The sequence below is a fragment of the Nannobrachium achirus genome, assembly GCF_963921795.1.
Source record: "Nannobrachium achirus genome assembly, chromosome: 12".
Classification (NCBI taxonomy): Eukaryota; Metazoa; Chordata; class Actinopteri; order Myctophiformes; family Myctophidae; genus Nannobrachium; species Nannobrachium achirus.
Window position 1 is genome coordinate 42,688,326 of NC_137832.1, and position 18,485 is coordinate 42,706,810.

General features: G+C 42.4%; 2 protein-coding genes across 2 annotated transcripts in view; one reads left to right on the top strand and one right to left on the bottom strand.

Moving 5' to 3' along the window:
* Positions 1 to 1,259: 1,259 nt before the first annotated feature.
* LOC308295596 (uncharacterized protein) overlaps positions 1,260 to 18,485 on the bottom strand; it is a gene marked incomplete at both ends in the record, with an annotated part of 88,175 nt that continues 70,949 nt past the window's right edge. Inside the window, 15 exons of the mRNA XM_080738647.1 lie at positions 1,260 to 1,527; positions 2,355 to 2,574; positions 2,810 to 2,895; positions 3,320 to 3,465; positions 3,754 to 3,957; positions 4,314 to 4,483; positions 4,880 to 5,043; positions 5,641 to 5,761; positions 6,127 to 6,228; positions 6,561 to 6,591; positions 12,366 to 12,488; positions 13,096 to 13,278; positions 13,537 to 13,707; positions 15,726 to 15,818; positions 15,912 to 15,946. Of these exons, the coding sequence (XP_080594773.1) occupies positions 1,260 to 1,527; positions 2,355 to 2,574; positions 2,810 to 2,895; positions 3,320 to 3,465; positions 3,754 to 3,957; positions 4,314 to 4,483; positions 4,880 to 5,043; positions 5,641 to 5,761; positions 6,127 to 6,228; positions 6,561 to 6,591; positions 12,366 to 12,488; positions 13,096 to 13,278; positions 13,537 to 13,707; positions 15,726 to 15,818; positions 15,912 to 15,946 (2,117 nt within the window). The remainder of the gene's footprint in view (positions 1,528 to 2,354; positions 2,575 to 2,809; positions 2,896 to 3,319; positions 3,466 to 3,753; positions 3,958 to 4,313; positions 4,484 to 4,879; positions 5,044 to 5,640; positions 5,762 to 6,126; positions 6,229 to 6,560; positions 6,592 to 12,365; positions 12,489 to 13,095; positions 13,279 to 13,536; positions 13,708 to 15,725; positions 15,819 to 15,911; positions 15,947 to 18,485) is intronic.
* On the top strand, positions 14,861 to 15,418 carry LOC308296281 (lactoylglutathione lyase-like; the record flags this gene model as incomplete). Its single annotated transcript, XM_080739501.1, has 1 exon — positions 14,861 to 15,418. The coding sequence occupies exon 1, from the start codon at positions 14,876 to 14,878 to the stop codon at positions 15,416 to 15,418; it is 543 nt and encodes a 180-aa protein (XP_080595627.1). The 5' UTR covers positions 14,861 to 14,875.

The following is an 18,485-nucleotide window of genomic DNA, read 5'->3' on the forward strand; positions in this document are numbered from 1 at the left end:
GTCAATGAAGAGAAGAGAGGCGCTGTTCTGACTGAGAGGAGCGACTGGCTCCCCCTCGTGCTGTGGAGGTCTACGTGGTTCTCAAACTTTATCATATCAAGGACCCCCAATTGGCCCAATTGACACGTATTAGCCCGCAGACGGCAGACCCCCATAGAGAAGATTTTTTTTAAAACATTTGTTTATTGGGTTTTTTATTCATTGTATGAGTCAACAAAGTATTTTAACAATGCTTCATAGATCCCCATTATCACAAAAAAACATCATGAAGATTTTTACGGCTCTAGCAGTGATTCTCAACCATTTTAAATTCAAGGACCCCCAGTTTGACATGTATTAGGCTACAGACCCCATTTAAAGGCATTTCTATTTCTGGGACCCCAATTTATATTGTAAAATCAATGCTAATTTAACTCAGAGTGTGTACAAATGGACCATTTGGTTCCATTTGTAAAATTTCTGAGTTAAAGGGTCCATTTGGGTCCTATAATTTAGCTGGGGAGTGGGGACCCCCTGGAACTCCCTCAAGAATCCCTGGGGGTCCCCAGACCCTGCTTTGAGAACCACTGGTGTAAAGCGCTTGTGTGGAAGCAGTGGGTGGTCCTTTCTGCTGGGTAGGGAAAACGTCTCTCCTTACAAAACCCAGTCATTATGAAGTGTTATGGTTTGAACAGGAATAGTTCCTGTGTTTTACAGAAATGTGAACTGGATTCCACTGTCTATTTAAAAGTAATTCTATGCATGTGTTCCTTTCATCCTCTGCACCCAAAAAAAAGTCGAGAGTAAAGACTTGAGGCCTGTCCATAGTATCTCCGAAACCTCCGAAATGATCAGAGAGTTGTGAGATACTAGGCCTTTAGGCACATTCTTTACATCTCTGAAGGAATATTACGCATAGTAGCCTAATGAGTGAATCGCATAGATCACTTTGCATTTTGCATTTGTCAAGTATCAGTTTATTGACTGAGCAGCAGCACACATATTACAGCAGTAACAAGTTGTTTTCAAAGTAGAGATGATAAATAGTAATAAAATATCCCATAACACTCCCAGAAAAACAGTACTGTCACAAGTGAGGTATAAATCTTAGTAGTGTCCCTGACTGATAAAAGTATGAAATTATTGTACACAGTTAATCGGAAATTGTTATTACATTGTTTTTGTTGGTTGTTGCTGTTGTTTTTACTTGTTTTTATTTTTATGTTAAGAATAACCCCATTTATTATTTTTTCTTTCAAACATACTGTACATTCATTCATTCATTGTACTTTCTTGTGTTTGCCGCTGCTGTTCCTGCTCCTACAGTAGGACCAGCAGAGAACTACAATTCCCAACAGTATGAGGAAGAGTATCGACGCAATGTCTAATAGGCATCTCTGGTACCAAGGCTGGGTCAAAGAGGCTGGACGTAGGTGAGCTCCACCACCGCTGCGTAGGATGTGCTCCACCCACTGGACCAGTCTGAGGCCTGGCGGGGCAGGATGTGACCGGTGAATCCTGCTGAGTGACACAGCCGAGGACTTGAACCTGCACAGAGGAAAAGGGATCGAGGAATGAGGGAGAAGGGAAGACGAGATTAGGGATGGGCCGATATGAAAATGTCATATAACGATGATTGGTACAAAAGAAATTGCGATTTCTTGTGCTTGTAGATCGGCTATTTTTTGGCAAAGACATTTGATAGAGAGTGAAAAAAAAGACTGTATTGAGTACATATATTAAGTACCTTTTACCAATTATAGAGGGTTTAAGTGGTATGCAGCTCGGCAAATAAAAGGTGAATTGATCCCATGCATGACAGAGGACGATATCACGATGAATTAAATCTCCACGGTACGATTATCGTTTTTTTATCATGGTAAACGATAATATCGCCTATCGTCCCATCCCTAGACGAGATAATGTGGCATTTTCAACTCAAAATAAAACATGAAAAGCTGCCCGTCCACCTGTCTGCCCATCCATATGTCGATCTCACCATCCGTCCAAAATGGTAAACGGTCAACATTTCTATATAGTGCCTTTTATCAAAAGTTCTTTACAAAGTGCGTTAGATTGACCCATCCACTGACACACATGCTCATCAGAAGAAGTTAAGCTTTCCGTGTCTTGGCTCAAGGTCTCTTTGACACAAAGGCAGGTGGAGCCGGAGATTGAATCGCCAACCTTTTGGTCTCCAGGTGAATATTGTACCTCCTCCATCCATCCATCTACAGTATCTATTGTATCCGTCCATCCATTTATCATCCATCTGTCCATATATGCATCCACCCCACGATCCATCCATTCATCCGTGCATCCATCCACTCATCTGTCCATCCATCCATCCATCCATCCCAGACCATAACCCCTACCTGTTGTCACGTATGATCGAGTCAATTGTGGAGCTCAGCAGTTCCCCAGTGATGTGTGCAGGTTTGATGGTCAAGCCCAGGCCCTTGGCTTGAGCCCTCACCATATTGTCATACTGATCTCCAAACAGAGGGAGACCCAGCACAGGAACAGCATGATACACTGCTTGGAGCAGGCTGTTTTGACCACCATGGGTTATCAAGAGAGAGGCTTTAGGGTGACCTAAGAGACAAGTGCAGAAGATCCACTGACATGAGCTCTTAAAAAGTTGTTAGCATGACCAAGAGAAACTCAATATTAAAGCCAGATCCATCATAGACACACCCCGTGTTTATATTCATGCATGTGTTCTACAATAGACAGCTGCTGAATACTGCTCCATACTTGAGTGTTCCCTGAAGGAACATTTTGTTCACCATCTCCATGGTTTTGTCAATTGAGAGTCACTTTGCCATACCCAGCAGGTCGTTCTGAGGGAGCCAGGGCACCAGCCTGAGGTTGGGAGGTGTGTCCACATGAGAGGGCCATCGTTGGGGGTCATACCTGTAGAAACACCAACAGGTATACTGGAATAAAAAAGTCTTTTTTGAATGTTATAATATGCAGTGTACCACTATGTGCTGGTAGAATTAAATAATTAATTGACAGCAGCATATTGTACTGTAGGTCCTTAGTGCTCTAATTTATACTGTCCACAGTAATGCAATGTAATTGCCCCTATCCTTCTGTCTGTGAGTCATTGAAGAAAATAACTTCAGAAATTATGTTTTTTACCATTTCGTAAAACTTGTTGGGTATGATCAGTAGGCTACCACAGTTAACTTTGGGGTTGAAATAACCAAAGTCCAAGGTTAAAGTCAAGTCAAAATGACATAAATAGGACACATTGTACATAATATGCTAGCTAGATGTGCACCCAAGATCCGTTGCCTTTGTGCCCATGTGGATCCATGACTCATGAATCTACCTCCAGAGGACCCCCTGAGGAACCCTGGAGAAGCCGTCAGTGAACTCCACCAGCAGACGGTCCACAGAGACAGAGGAGACCATGGACCCTAGGGTCACCACAATGAAGCCGGCCTCTCCATAAGCTGAGATCCATGACTCCAAGTCCTAAAGGGTTAGGTGGAGAGAGAGGTAAACAGAAAGAGAATGTGAGGAAGGCACAGGTTGAGCATCTAAGTAAGGGCACGAGTGGGCAGACGCAAAAGCTGATCAAGCAATGGATGTCGAATGTATTGTGCGTTACCTTCTTCCTGTAAGCGATCTATATAGCTATTATGTTTAAGCCCAATCATGAAGATTATTTATCTGATCTGTATGGGTTAGCAATCACTAAACTAGAATAGAATAGAATAGAATAGAATAGAATAGAATAGAACAGAACAGAACAGAACAAACCTGATCCAGAGGCGTAGCAGGTGCATTCAGAATGCCTCCCACTAACACAGTGTAGGGCATAAGAGGCTGGGGGAATTCCAGGGAGAAGTCTGTGTTAAAGGCCCACAGCTCTGCTCCCAAGTATAATTCCTCAAGACCACCAGGGGGCAAGCCTGAGCCCAAGTGGTTTTCAGCTACGCCCCTGAACTTTGACCATATTAGATTCTGGCCTGGGGGAAAAGACATGAAATATTTACTTTATGGGACCTTTGAGAAACATATACTTCATCATTGGACATTCTATCAGAAAACTCTCCTAACTACTGGAACCAGGAAAGTTTAACCATTAAATGGTTATCTTTTATATGAAACTGTGTGGGGCTCTCAATCTCACAGACATCTCTCAAGAAAACCCCCCATGAACATAGGACTAATCCCCATCTCAGTGATATAAAATAGCTGGTGAGATAGGACATCCATATAATAACTGACTGGTCAGTTACCCCTCAAAGTCAATGCCAGCTTGGTCACATATTTTAGCGATATTTCTATTCTATTCAATCTATCACAATTACTCCATTCTGACCTATTGGAGCCAGGAGGGCATAGAGCAGGTTCTTTGCACGCCCCCAGATGTCCATACTGTCAGGCAGATCCGAGCTGAAGACAGGGACATAGGAAAGAGGGCTGGGCAGAGCGATGGACAGAGGGCCATTCAGAGTGCTGGGATAGAAGGCAATATATTGAATACCTACACGAAACAACAAAAACAAGAAAGCATAAAATACATTTTGGTTTATACTGTTTAACTTATAACTGCTTACAGTACCATATAGGCTACCATATCTATGACCACTGAAATACAAAAAGAAATCTAATTCTGGTGTATTGTATTTATCTCATTGTTCAATTAGCGCTGGTTAGTCACTGTGGCCAAAGTCAAGACAGTTAAACAACATGTTGAAGTGACCAGGAATGTCATTGAATTGTATCTATATCCAAGTGTAAATGAACATTGTATAATATAGTTGGTGTTACTATCTTGTTACCTTGTAATACATTTGTTTGAATACTTAACAACCTAAATAATAGGATTACAGTGATAACTTGATATAAACCGAACACTGTGCACAAGTAGGAGATATACCAAGCTTGCGTGCCAGGATGAAGGAGCAGGGGTTGAAAGCATCGAGGATGGCCACGTCGTATTGCTGAGCATGGAGGAAGGCCATCATCTCACCGTCCCCCAACAACTTGTCACACTGGTACGCTAGGTGCCCCATGAAGGTCAAGAAGTTATTGAAGTTATCCCTGCCAGAGTGACAGAGAGAGAGAGAGAGAGAGAGAGAGAGAGAGAGAGAGAGAGAGAGAGAGAGAGAGAGAGAGAGAGAGAGAGAGAGAGCAAACACAGCAGCAAGATTCAGGAGCTGCTGTGATAGAAGATATCAAATGACTACTAATGATTGTGTATATCCCTGCACCATCTGCATTGAGTAACCTCGATACATGAAAACTGTTTCCCTTCAATTGTACATATTTTGTTTTGATGGTATTGTATTGATTGATCGTACAGTATTGTGTACACTTCTGCTTTGGCAGAATGTAAACGTATGTTTTCTCATGCCAATAAAGCCCATTGACTACTATCGGTAGTCTCCAAATATGGCGAAGGTGTTGTTACTTGTACCCTTGAAGGATGTGTGGGTATTGGATATTTGTCGAGGATTTGCTGACTGTACATTATTTACAGCCCCTTGTAATATTTCTTATGTGGACATAAATAAATTATAAAAATGTGTGCGTGCCTGCGTGCGTGTGTGTGTGTGTTTGCATTTTATTTATTTACAAAATACAAAAGGAGTGGAGTGAAGGAATGATGGTAAACAATAGCATCATGATGCACAGTACCTTCCCAGTAAGAACTGAGTCTGCTGCTCCAGAAACCAGCCATTGTAGTCTTTAATGTAGCTGTCTCCTAAAGACCAGGTGCTCATCTGGTAGCTCTCTGCACGGCCTGCATAGGTCAAACCTGACAGGAACACAGCAATGATGTACATGTCATTTTTAACAGTATATACAGACATCACTAATGAAGTGTGTGTGTGTGTGTGTGTGTGTGTGTGTGTGTGTGTGTGTGTGTGTGTGTGTGTGTGTGTGTGTGTGTGTGTGTGTGTGTGTGTGTGTGTGTGTGTGTGTGTGTGCGCGTGCGTACGTGCGTGTGTATGTTTGTTTGTGCGTGCACGCATGCGTGCCTACAGGTGCATATGAGAGATACAAACTGTAGCTGGAGAGTTAAAGAGAAAAAAATGGGATTTTCTGAGATTGTTTGTTTGCCTGAATGCTTGTTTGCTGTTGTGCGCACATGTGTGTGTTATATAAGTGTGTAATACATACCTGTAATAACAGGGTTACCCAGCTGCAAGAGCATGCGGACATCATGACCATGCAGATGGAGGTTATGGGAGATCTCATCTAATAATAAGTAATGGCTTCCACCTATACAGTAGGAGAGGAGAAAAGAGGAAAGGAGAGGAGAGGAGAGGTGAAGGTGATGATGCAAGGATGCTACTGTATTCCCATCATTCTGCTTTACCCTACATTAATCCTAGAGTCGCTATTCTGGGCAGACAATAGCAGATCTACAAGCTTATGTATATTGTGAGATTGTAGATTGTAAGAGATTGTAAAAAGGAGTGGACCAAGTATGGACCCTGGGTCAGGTCCACAGTCAACAATTAAGTATAGGTTTTTAAGTGGTTAATGATTTTACTATGATGACTTCTCAGTTCTCACACCAGTTCCACTCCATTGTAATGTAGTCTACTCACCAATGAGACAGACAGTCAAGATCTTGGCAGACTGTAGGAAGCCAGGGACCGTCAAAAGGAAAGAAATTACCCAAAACAAGATTGCCATGTCACTATAGTTCAACACCCTGAGCAGGCAACGTAATTCCTCTAAAAGACAGTTCTAGTAATACAATGCCTCCAATGGATGAAATCTGTTATACAAATGTCACATGATATGGAGCAGGAACCATTGGCTCTGACTGTAGGTATTGTAGCACAGGCCAACAGTGTCTTCTGTTGTCTATGCGAGTAGTCAAATCCAGTTAAGTGCATGGGATAGATAGTAGTATCCTAAGACACGTGGTCTGGACAAGGGGAAAAAAGGGATTGGAAATGGAGACAGCACACTTCAACACAATGAAGTCGCATGAGAATGTACCTGTAACATTCACAGGGTTTCTCCAAAACAATTATAAAATATAAAATAAAAAAGGTTTATGCTCCTGCTAATCCCTTTCGGTGAGCTGCAGATGAATCCTGATATTGTTCTTTCTGATGGAAGACAGCAGGCTAGTCAGATAATACTCCACACAGTCTATTGTGTGAGAAACAAAATAGTAATAATACACCTGTTAGGATAAATCCAGTTCAGTTACTGATGGAACTCATAAACGTCCAAGCTTCAGTTCTGATGCAGGTCTTTAAACGCAGAAAGCAAAACGTTCCGTTTGAGTTTTGTGCGTCTGAATGAGGTTGTGATGTGAATGGTCTAGAAGTCATACAGTCTGATATCTAGTAGCAACGGACCTGCAGCAATGAAAGGGAGGGAGACAGAAATACTGAGAGAGAGAGAGAGAGAGAGAGAGAGAGAGAGAGAGAGAGAGAGAGAGAGAGAGAGAGAGAGAGAGAGAGAGAGAGAGAGAGAGAGAGAGAGAGAGAGAGAGAGAGAGAGAGGGTAGGGACCTCCCCTTTGTAACACTGGAAAGACAAAGGAAAAGTTAGAATACTAATCCTGTCACAGCAAAACTTTGCCATGCATAGTACAATATACATACTGTATACAGTGTAAATGTAATTCAATTTAATGTAATAGAATAAATAAACTGTAAACTCCTGAATCTTAATATAATTCTAAGTTAGAGTATACAGTACTCTGAGCTTTCTAGAGTTATATTGACACTTGTAGAATATAATTAATACCTAATAACAGTCACTTATGTTACTTTCACCTAATTCAAAACTGTATATTATATGAAAATAATCACACCAATCAAAAGCCTCCTTACTTTTGCAGCAACTGAGCTGGTTGAGATGCTGATTTTGACAGACAGTTTTCAATTATGTCAGAATCTGTACACAGATTCACAAACAATAAGACCTAAACAGTCTTTTAAATTGAATTGAACAGCATTTTAAATGTATTGACATTCAACAGCGTGACGTCCATTATAGTGTTTCAGAGTCACATTCCAAAGTCTGAGCAGAAATAATGGAAGAAATAATTCTTCTTAAAAGGCCATTTGTTTTCTGAGCCACAGTGACCTATCCAGCATATACAGTAGTACTTAAATAGGGAATAACTAAAGTCATGTTTCTTATAGAGGCTTAGGCTAAGTCAATTATTTTATTGGATCTCAAATTAACAAGAGTAACACATACCACAAATAAGTGCAGAGAATCTGATTACACATTTAATATTTGACATGAATATTGTTTACGAAATGCTTTGAGTTAACACCAAAATCAGTTTGCACATAGCAGAAATTACATATGCATTTAGAAAAAGCTATTTCAACTGAAGCCATCATTCAGACCGTTTGATATTGCATATAATGCTGAATCCAGTACATTTTGTGTAATGAGGTAACATGCTCTATTCCCAAAAAGACTACAGTGTGTTGTCCCAGTGACACCAACGGGGTTCTTCTGACCAATCATCAGTATGTTACGAGTTGGGAGTGAGAAGAATGTGTTGGAGGGGGTACTATTGCCTGTTCTAATAGCTGTGTTCCGCTAATCATATTTTCAGGCTGTTAATTTTCAAAATGGATTCCAGGGACACCGGGCGTCCGAGATGAGGTTCCAGGGGGTCCACACCCAAATGAGTAATTTAGATTAACTATAATGCAATTCACTTGATTTATTTTTCTTTTCTTACAAGTGAATATTCTAATATGTTTCAGTATCATCAACATGAATGTATTTCTAATGGACAATCTCTAGACAATTTCATTTAAATCAAAACGTATCAAGCATATCATCACATAACATTATATATCAGGGTCCCTAGCCCAGACAATCAGGTTTATCAATGATCAGATCCGGAAAAAGAAAGTCTTTGGGGGGTAAGTGTCATGAAAATGTTTGAAAACCTATGGTCTGGTACACATACTTTAAGAGATCCCATTCAAGCAAGTTAGAATATAGACAATGTGGGTGGTTTTGCAGTTAAAATAATGCCTGATAGGAATGCTGCATGCTCTTGAAGGTGTGAATGATTTTGTGTTCACAGTGTTGCAACCAGCACCACAACAGTTCATGACTGTAATAGATGTCCAATGTCAAATGATAGTATACGGTAGGGATGTCCAAAGTGTGGCCCAATGACACATTTTATGCAGCCCGCGGCATCATTCCTTAATTGTGATATAAACGGCCCACCAGCACCGTCAAACAAGAATATTTTCCCAGAGTATCATTTGTCAGGATTGTTGTTGTTCCCTGTTGTCTCATTCTGAAGGGGTCAAAGAAAGGCTATTTTGTTGTATTTTTTAGCTTGCATGCCTGGTTACATTAATTTTGGTAAAGTAAGTTATTTGTGTTTTGTTCAGAGCACACACCAGACAAAAGACCATTGATATTAAATATTGAATGATAATAGTTAAAGGAAATATCGTAATTGCAATGCATATGTATGTGACTTCCAACCGAAAGTACATTATGTCAGGAGATATAGTTGGCCTTTGGGTTGTTTTAATATTTGTCTCCACCAGCCGAAGGCTGAGGGAGAGTATGTTTTCCCCTCTGTCCGTCCGTCCGTCCGTCCGTCCGTCCGTCCGTCCGTGCGTGCGTCCGTCCGTGCGTCCTCGCAGTTTGTGAGCAGCTAATCTCCGGCGCCGTTGGCCCGGTCGCTGCCAAAATTAGCACACACACTCCCTGGATGCCAATTCAGAACCTCTGCCCCACATTTTTCAAATCAGCCTCATGGTGGCGCTATAACAGGCCGATTTGTGTGGCCTGGTTGTTACCAGCTAATCTCCGGCGCCGTTGGCCCGATCGCTGCCAAACTGAGCACACACACTCCCTGGATGCCAAATCAGAACCTCTGCCCCACATTTTTCAAATCAGCCTCATGGTGGCGCTATAACAGGCCGATTTGTGTGGCCTGGTGGAGACCTATGCTCGGAAGAGCACTGCTTCTAGTTTCTAATGTGGCCCACTTTGAAAAAGGTTTGGACACCCCTGGTATACGGCAACTAGTGGTATACTTGGAGAATGCACCATTTTCACATTGCTTGCAATTTGTTATTACATCCACCCATCCATTCTTAATATAGGAGATCACAACACTGAACTACATTTGGGAAGCGGCAAAGCTGAAAGCTTATAATTCCACTTTTATCTTCTTCCAGTCAGTGCCCATTTCAAGTTAATTGGGTGGACAGGCAGCAAGTCACAGCTGAACAGACTAGTTGGCATAACACATGTTGGATGAATGGAGCGCAATAGGGGTTTTGGGTGGGCTGGTGGGCTGTTGCTGGCAAGTCAGGCTTGACATGTAGGTTAGGCTGGACAAAGAGCTCATTGTAGCCGAACCAACGTTTGGTTGAGTCAGAGGGGTCATTCGAAAAAACAAGTCAGAGAGAAAGACTGCTCGAGTGTATCAGAGAGAAAGACGGAGCAGATGGGGTCAGTGCTGTCATCTCTGGCATTGTTGGCACTTCAGTAATCAAGTTGCCAGTTCAGTCCACATCAATCAGACAGAATACGATCGAGGGTGAGTCAATTAAATGGCTTTAATTATCAGCTACCAACTTTGTAAAAATGCATTTGTTTGCTGTTGATAGAGAAATATATCAACTGATTTCCAGATGATTTCATATCATGTAATGTACGTATAAGCTTATAATGACCTTTGCTTTCCAGAGCAGACTGACGCTGTAATATGCTCTACGAATGCATTTTTAATTCATGCATTGTTGTGCATATTAACAATGTTGAGGGAAAGAGAGGAGGGTCAGTTACTATTCATGAAGCTGTGGAGCTCTGAGTTTCTTCATCACTAGTAGCTCGAAATACCCTGTGTATGTCCTGTGAGGGAGATGGAGAGAGAGAGAGAGGGGTGAGAGGGAGGGAGAGAGAGAAAGAGGAAGGGGGAACAGAAGAGAGGAGGAGAAATACTTTAGAATGCAATTTCAATTTTTTAAATAGTAACTAGAATGACTATTCTGAGAAATTGCAAGTGTGGCTATTTATATTATATATTGAATTGAATTGAATTGAATTAGCCTTTATTGTCTCCAAGGAGAAATTTGTCTTGGGCAGTGGAGGTACAGGGTACAAAAGTTACAAAAGGTACAAAAAACAAACCACAGACCTATACATACATACCGGTACATACATATATACATACACCTAAAATTCATCCCGCACCCAACATAACACCCCAGTGTGCGATATATCAACAGCCTGTGGTCCAGCTCACAGATTCCCCGCCCCCCCAGCAATTCATCGTCTTTTTTTTATGTGCTTATTTATATAAGCACACACATTTATATAACATATTATTATGATGTCACGTGAAGCTTGACCAATCCTCAAATCCATTATATTGTCCAATCAGAAAAGGGACATACGGATGGGGGGCTTGGGGACGTACATACGGTACGCTTGTACGGTACATCCGGTCTACATTTCTATACAGCTTGAGGAACACAATAGAACAGGGCCCAGTGTGGTTGCCCTGTTGGGAAACCACACTAATAAATATTTCCTTCTATATTATGAAAAACATTTGTACATGAACATGAAATCCATGTAACCACAGCGGTAAAAATAACTAAATTAGACAGATCAGGGAGGATAGATCTTCAGCGTCAGCCAAGGGTGAACTGAAGAGGTCTAATGTTGTCTAGAGCCTGGCTTACTGAAGATGTCACAACGACACACCAGAGACCAGAGAAACTGAATTTCAGGATATTATCATAGACCATTTGTTCCCATTCCCAAATGGTGTGCCGTGAGACAAAGCCAGGAGTGCCTTGTTATCTGTTGTTTTTAATTTACAATATCAGTACTTTATGTGCACTCATTTCCCAATATAGGCCTACGGTAGAAGCAAATGAAATACCCTACAATAATATATTTTAACTAATTTGAATATTGGTGAAAATTGTAAATGCATTTATTTATTATACAGATTAGTAACAAGATGTCAAAATCGTCTAGGAAGGATAGTGTGAGTCATGCTGGCACCCTTTGCGGCAGGAGGAAGCTGGTGCAATCGACCCCTTGGCTTGTCGGGACCCCTGCCTACTAACGGGGTGGCAGGCTATCACCTCAGACTAGAACCCGTACGGGGTGGCCGACACCAGCCCATTGACAAGAGAGAGGCCTTGATGTCCCTTTACTCTTTGATGGGGTGGCCAGTTGACTAAGAGTTTCCGTTCGGGCCTTCTCGATATTGTACAGATTTCCACGGGAAATCTGGGGGTGGCTGTTACAAAGACCCTCACTCACCTTCACGTCATGTGGCTAGTATTATCTTGCTGTGCCTTGACATTTTGACTTGTATGCCCTGGGCACAAAAAATTTGAAAACCACTACTATAGACTATAAACATACTATGAGCTGGTAGCGTTGACAGTCCTCTATCAGGTTCCTGGCTGAAGGATGCTGGGAGAAGACCGAGAAGGGAACAGCGTCTTCAGGTCTGTAATCTAGCTCTCCAAATATGCGCGCCAACTCCTAGAGACAAAGCAGAGACACAGAGCGAAATGTCACATGTCGATATGGGTGGAGGGTAGGTGGAGGGCGTTACAAAAAGGTGGACGGGGGACCCCACAAACATAACATTCCCATATATGGAGACCACGTTAAAATAGATTTGTCGGCCATGCAGTGGACTTAAAATCCAGATCTAAAACAGGGGTCTTCAACAGGGGGTCCAGGACCCCTAGGGGGTCGTCAGAGTTACTACAGGGGGTCCACCAAATCTTTGGGTGGTAGAATTTTTTTCTCTCCTTTTCTATATTAACCATGAACCCTAGCGTCCATATTCGGAGAACTTTAGCCAAAAATAGCTTTTAGATCGTCTATTTTTGGCAAAGAGGTTTCGTGTAGAGGGGAAGAAGAGCAGACTAAGTACAGAGTGAAAGGTCAAGTTTATTTAAGTATTGAAACTAAACTAAATGGTATCTATGGGTTGTGGGGGTCCCTGCTTCATCTCTCTCTCTCTCTCGACTAAGGGGTCCTTGGCCTGAAAAATAGCAAATCCTCAATCTCACTCAGCTTGCAGATCGTCTATTTTTTGGCGCAGGACTAAATATAAATCAGGCTATACTGTATATTGTACCTCAGCGTGCTCCTCTTGGCTCTTGCATCCCTGGTGGAAGCCAGAGTCTCCTGCTGCTTTGGGTCCATTATGGCAGAAGACAGTGAGGAGGGCAGGGATTGATACGCCACAGGGGGCCTCCCCTTCCTCTGCCTCTGGCTCGGGGGAGCCCAACTCTGTCGCCTCCTCTAGATTGGGCATAGACTAATTGTACAGGTGCAAACACACCCATGCATACCAGTTTGTGCACACACACACACACACACACACACACACACACGCACACACACACACACACACACACACACACACACACACACACACACACACACACACACTACAATTATCGATAATGTTTAATTGAGAAGCACATTTTTTGTATATAAAAACATTTATTAACCAATTAAGTTATATTTTATAGTCCCTAATTGTATTTCCATAGCATATAATTCCATGAGGCACCTTGACCAGTTTGCTGGTGGAGGGGTGCTTTAGATGTTGTCCCAGCACCACGCTGAGGGCTCTGATGAAGCCACAGGAAGGGTCAGGGTGGGCAGCCAGTTGTTGCAACATGGACACATAGGCCAGACCAGGTGGACTCATAGAATGGTTGGCAAACAACTGGAAGAGAAACTGAGGGGAGGGAACACACAAAATATAGAATATTGACGCACACAACATCCAGTAGGCTATATAGAATATTGATTCTAATGTGGCAAGGTTATTTCAGATAAAGTGTGATACCAGGATATTGATGTTAAAGGACAACTTTAGTTTTTTACAACAAGGGTTCATATTTTAGATTGTTATTAAAGAATATAAAAGATGAGTGTTAAATTGATTTCATTGACTTCTTTATATTGTTTTAGAGATTTCAGTGGGTGGGGGCATGCGTACAAGAGGCTAAATATGTCATTTTATACAGAATAAGCACATTCCCAAGATACAAAGCAACCTTTCATGGTTGGATGTGACATATGGGTGCTAGAACTGTTACTGTAAATAGCAATAAAGAAACTGCTGGCTTATTGTGTCTAAAAATACATATTTAGCCACTTGTACGCATGCCCCCATGCGTACGCATGCCCCATTTTATACAGAATAAGCACATTCCCAAGATACAAAGCAACCTTTCATGGTTGGATGTGACTTATGGGTGCTAGAACTGTTACTGTAAATAGCAATAAAGAAACTGCTGGCTTATTGTGTCTAAAAATACATATTTAGCCACTTGTACGCATTGCCCCATGCGTACGCATGCCCCACATTTTTGCACGGTAAACACGATAAAACAATAGAACGAAGCAAATGAAAACATTTTAACACTCACTTTTTCTTTTCTCTAATTACAATCTAAAATATGAACCCTTGTTGTAAAAAAACAAAGTTGTCCTTTAAAGAGTTCAGCAAACCCAAAACATATCTATCTTCTATCTATCTATAAATTCCAGAAACCGTGTCCGACTGTCCGTCCGTGTTTACGTAGCCAATATTTTACATGGTGCATACCTTTGTATCTTTGTGTCTGTACGTTCACAATCTCGCTAACGGCTGGAACGATAAGTGTCATACTTTGAATGCTCACTACCAGTAGGCTACAGAAGTACCTCCACTAATTTTCTTCCACAAATGTTTTATACTTTAAAATGTTATGATGGAAGTCAATAGGGCTCTGGTCAAGCTGAAACCTTGCCCAAATTTGGAGTCATAAAGTATGTCATAGATGTCTGATGTCAGACAGACACTGGTGTTGTTATTTTGACAGACACTGTACAGACGGCAGACAGATCTTTTGGTGAAAATGAGCGACCTGGGATTGACGGACAAGGCTGCGATCGCAGCCTGCAAAGACGGCAGCCCCATGACGAAGGACTTCATGATGCAGCAGACTATGCTGAGAGTCAAGGACCCCGTCAAATCACTGGACTTCTACACCCGAATCCTTGGCATGACGCTCTTGCAGAAGTTTGACTTCCCATCCATGCGTTTCTCCCTGTTCTTTCTGGGCTATGAGGACAAGAAGCAGATTCCTACCGATGTGAAGGAGAGGACCGTCTGGACATTCTCCAGAAGAGCGACCATCGAACTCACCCATAACTGGGGCACAGAGACGGACGAGAGCCAGTCTTATCACAATGGCAACTCAGATCCCCGTGGCTTTGGTCACATTGGAATCGCCGTACCCGATGTTTACGCCGCTTGCAAATTGTTTGAAGAACAAGGAGTCACGTTTGTCAAGAAGCCAGATGACGGTAAAATGAAAGGCCTAGCCTTCATTCAGGACCCTGATGGTTACTGGATCGAGATCCTGAGTCCCAACAACATGGTGTCTATTACTTCATAGAAACAAATGAAAAGCCACCACTGCCTGTCGCAGCAGCACACATGGACACTAAGGGCTAATTCAACATTTGTCCCACGACTATCGTTGGATAAAACTGATTTCCAGCTGGAAAACCATGTCCATGATGCTGAAGTAGCTGTCTGCAAAGCTCTAAATGGATTGCTTGTCTCACGCTCATATCCATAATCTAATGGCTCTTTGGGGTTTCTTGGCATGGAAAAAGCGCTAAAGAGCTGCTATTTTTGGCAAGCAACACTGGCACACAACAAGGTATAAATCAAGTTTCAGGCACTGTACTGTACTATACCCTGCGTAAGTTGGCCAGGCGGTCATAAGGCAATGGCTCCGAGGGGTCTTCAGGTACAGGCTGGACACTTTCACTAGGGAACCACAACTCAGTCTGGTGAAAAAAGAGGGGGAAAGAAAGGAGTATTTAATTAATTTGCTAGCAATGTATATGTAGTTTAGCTGGCCTCTCTTTACTGGGACATACAGGAATAGAAAAGACAGTGATAACTAGAACTGTTCCTACGAAACAGTGTGGGCTCACATGGAACACCATATATGACTCCTTCATTCAATTCACCGTTTGTCAGCCTTCTGATTGGTCCCTGAGACTCCCTGACTGGCCAACCAGAAAAATTCACTTTTTGCAAGCGGGGGTGGAGTTCTGCAGTCGGAGAAAGTGGGAGCCGTCTTTCACCGGCTGTCCGCACTGCGGAGCACGGCCAGGCCGCTCGCGACCATAGCGTTTGCGATCATTGTAATGAATAAGCTTCAACAGACTAGTTCACATGGACCTTATCAATGGTCTAACTTGTTACGTTTGGGTACATATATTTTAAATGGGCAGAATTACGAAAAGCCAGCCTATTATGTGAGGAGAACATGGAGGAGAACAGATTATAGTTCTCCTCTTCCTACCCAAGATGCAATGCGCGATTTCTATTCTCTCTCTGATCCAGAGGATTAAACTAATTAAAACATATATTTTCGGGGGAAAATTACTGTTTTGCTATGTAATTACTGTACCTTTTTCTTCCATTTTTATTAATATCACGTAGATGTGTTTTTTTTGGTACTTTATATAGCTGTAATGAGGCTATGAAGGAAAAAAAAATCCCATCCACTTCCACTATAAAAGAATCTGCAATAGTGATTCTGTCCCACTGGGATTAAACAAATTAAAACATATATTTTCGGTGAAACCCCCTGTTTTGCAATGTAACTACTGTACCTTTGTCTTCCCTTTTTATTAATATCACCTAGATGTTTTTCCTTTGGTACTTTAAATTGCAATAATGAGGCTATGAAAGAAAAAAAAATCCCATTCACTGCCACTATAAAAACAATCTGCCCAGGGTTAATGTCCCATCATTGCGACCGTCAGGGAGCAGTTTACTATGAAAACCTCCACCGGCCGTCCGTCCGTCGGTCGGTCGGTCGGTCGGTCGGTCACACGTCACACGTCACACCTTTGCCCTGCTCATATCTCCGCATCAGTATATAGGGCTTGTTTGTTTATTGTATGACATCACGCCACATCATCAGCTGTGGACTCTGTGATGTCATCGTATCGCATCAGTATATAGGGCTTGTTTGTTTATTGTATGACATCACGCCACATCATCAGCTGTGGACTCTGTGATGTCATCGTATCTCCATATATGGCCATCTCCGTATATGGAGATATAAGTCGTCCATGCCCAAGTATGGGCTGGTGAGGTCAGACTTTGTGTGATGCGTAGGTTATCTCCATATATGGAGATTCAACATTCCAGGCCATGCTCTCTTCCCTGGTGAGAATTGCCCCTTTATATAGGGCTTGTTTGTGTATTGTATGACATCACGCCACATCATCAGCTGTGGACTCTGTGATGTCATCGTATCTCCATATATGGCCATCTCCGTATATGGAGATATAAGTCGTCCATGCCCAAGTATGGGCTGGTGAGGTCAGACTTTGTGTGATGCGTAGGTTATCTCCATATATGGAGATTCAACATTCCAGGTGTAACTATGGCTACCCGTATGACGTGAGAGGTGGAGGTTGTGATATTTGTGGAGATAAGCGACCAACGGTCGCTTATTGCGACCGTCAGGGAGCAGTTTACTATGAAAACCTCCACCGGCCGTCCGTCCGTCGGTCGGTCGGTCGGTCGGTCGGTCGGTCACCACGTCACACCTTTGCCCTGCTCATATCTCCGCATCAGTATATAGGGCTTGTTTGTTTATTGTATGACATCACGCCACATCATCAGCTGTGGACTCTGTGATGTCATCGTATCGCATCAGTATATAGGGCTTGTTTGTTTATTGTATGACATCACGCCACATCATCAGCTGTGGACTCTGTGATGTCATCGTATCTCCATATATGGCCATCTCTGTATATGGAGATATAAGTCGTCCATGCCCAAGTATGGGCTGGTGAGGTCAGACTTTGTGTGATGCGTAGGTTATCTCCATATATGGAGATTCAACATTCCAGGCAATGCTCTCTTCCCTGGTGAGAATTGCCCCTTTATATAGGGCTTGTTTGTGTATTGTATGACATCACGCCACATCATCAGCTGTGGACTCTGTGATGTCATCGTATCTCCATATATGGCCATCTCCGTATATGGAGATATAAGTCGTCCATGCCCAAGTATGGGCTGGTGATGTCAGACTTTGTGTGATGCGTAGGTTATCTCCATATATGGAGATTCAACATTCCAGGTTTAACTATGGCTACCCGTATGACGTGAGAGGTGGAGGTTGTGATATTTGTGGAGATAAGCGACCAACGGTCGCTTATCTCCCGATTAGGGAGTCTTACTGGTAGTAACAGGGCAGAATGGGGCGGGATTTGCAAAAGCCTGAATTGGGTCTCTCTTCTTCTCTCTCCAGACTAATTTCCCATTGGAAATAAATGCATTGCTTAAAGTTAAATATTTCAAACAGATTTCATGTGATTTATATCAGGTCGCACTTGTTGTTGGTGATGTCACCAAGAACGCTGCTCCCTCGTTGGCTATGTATGTAGTATGTATGTCCCACACTTGGCTCATTGGCCAAGCTTCCC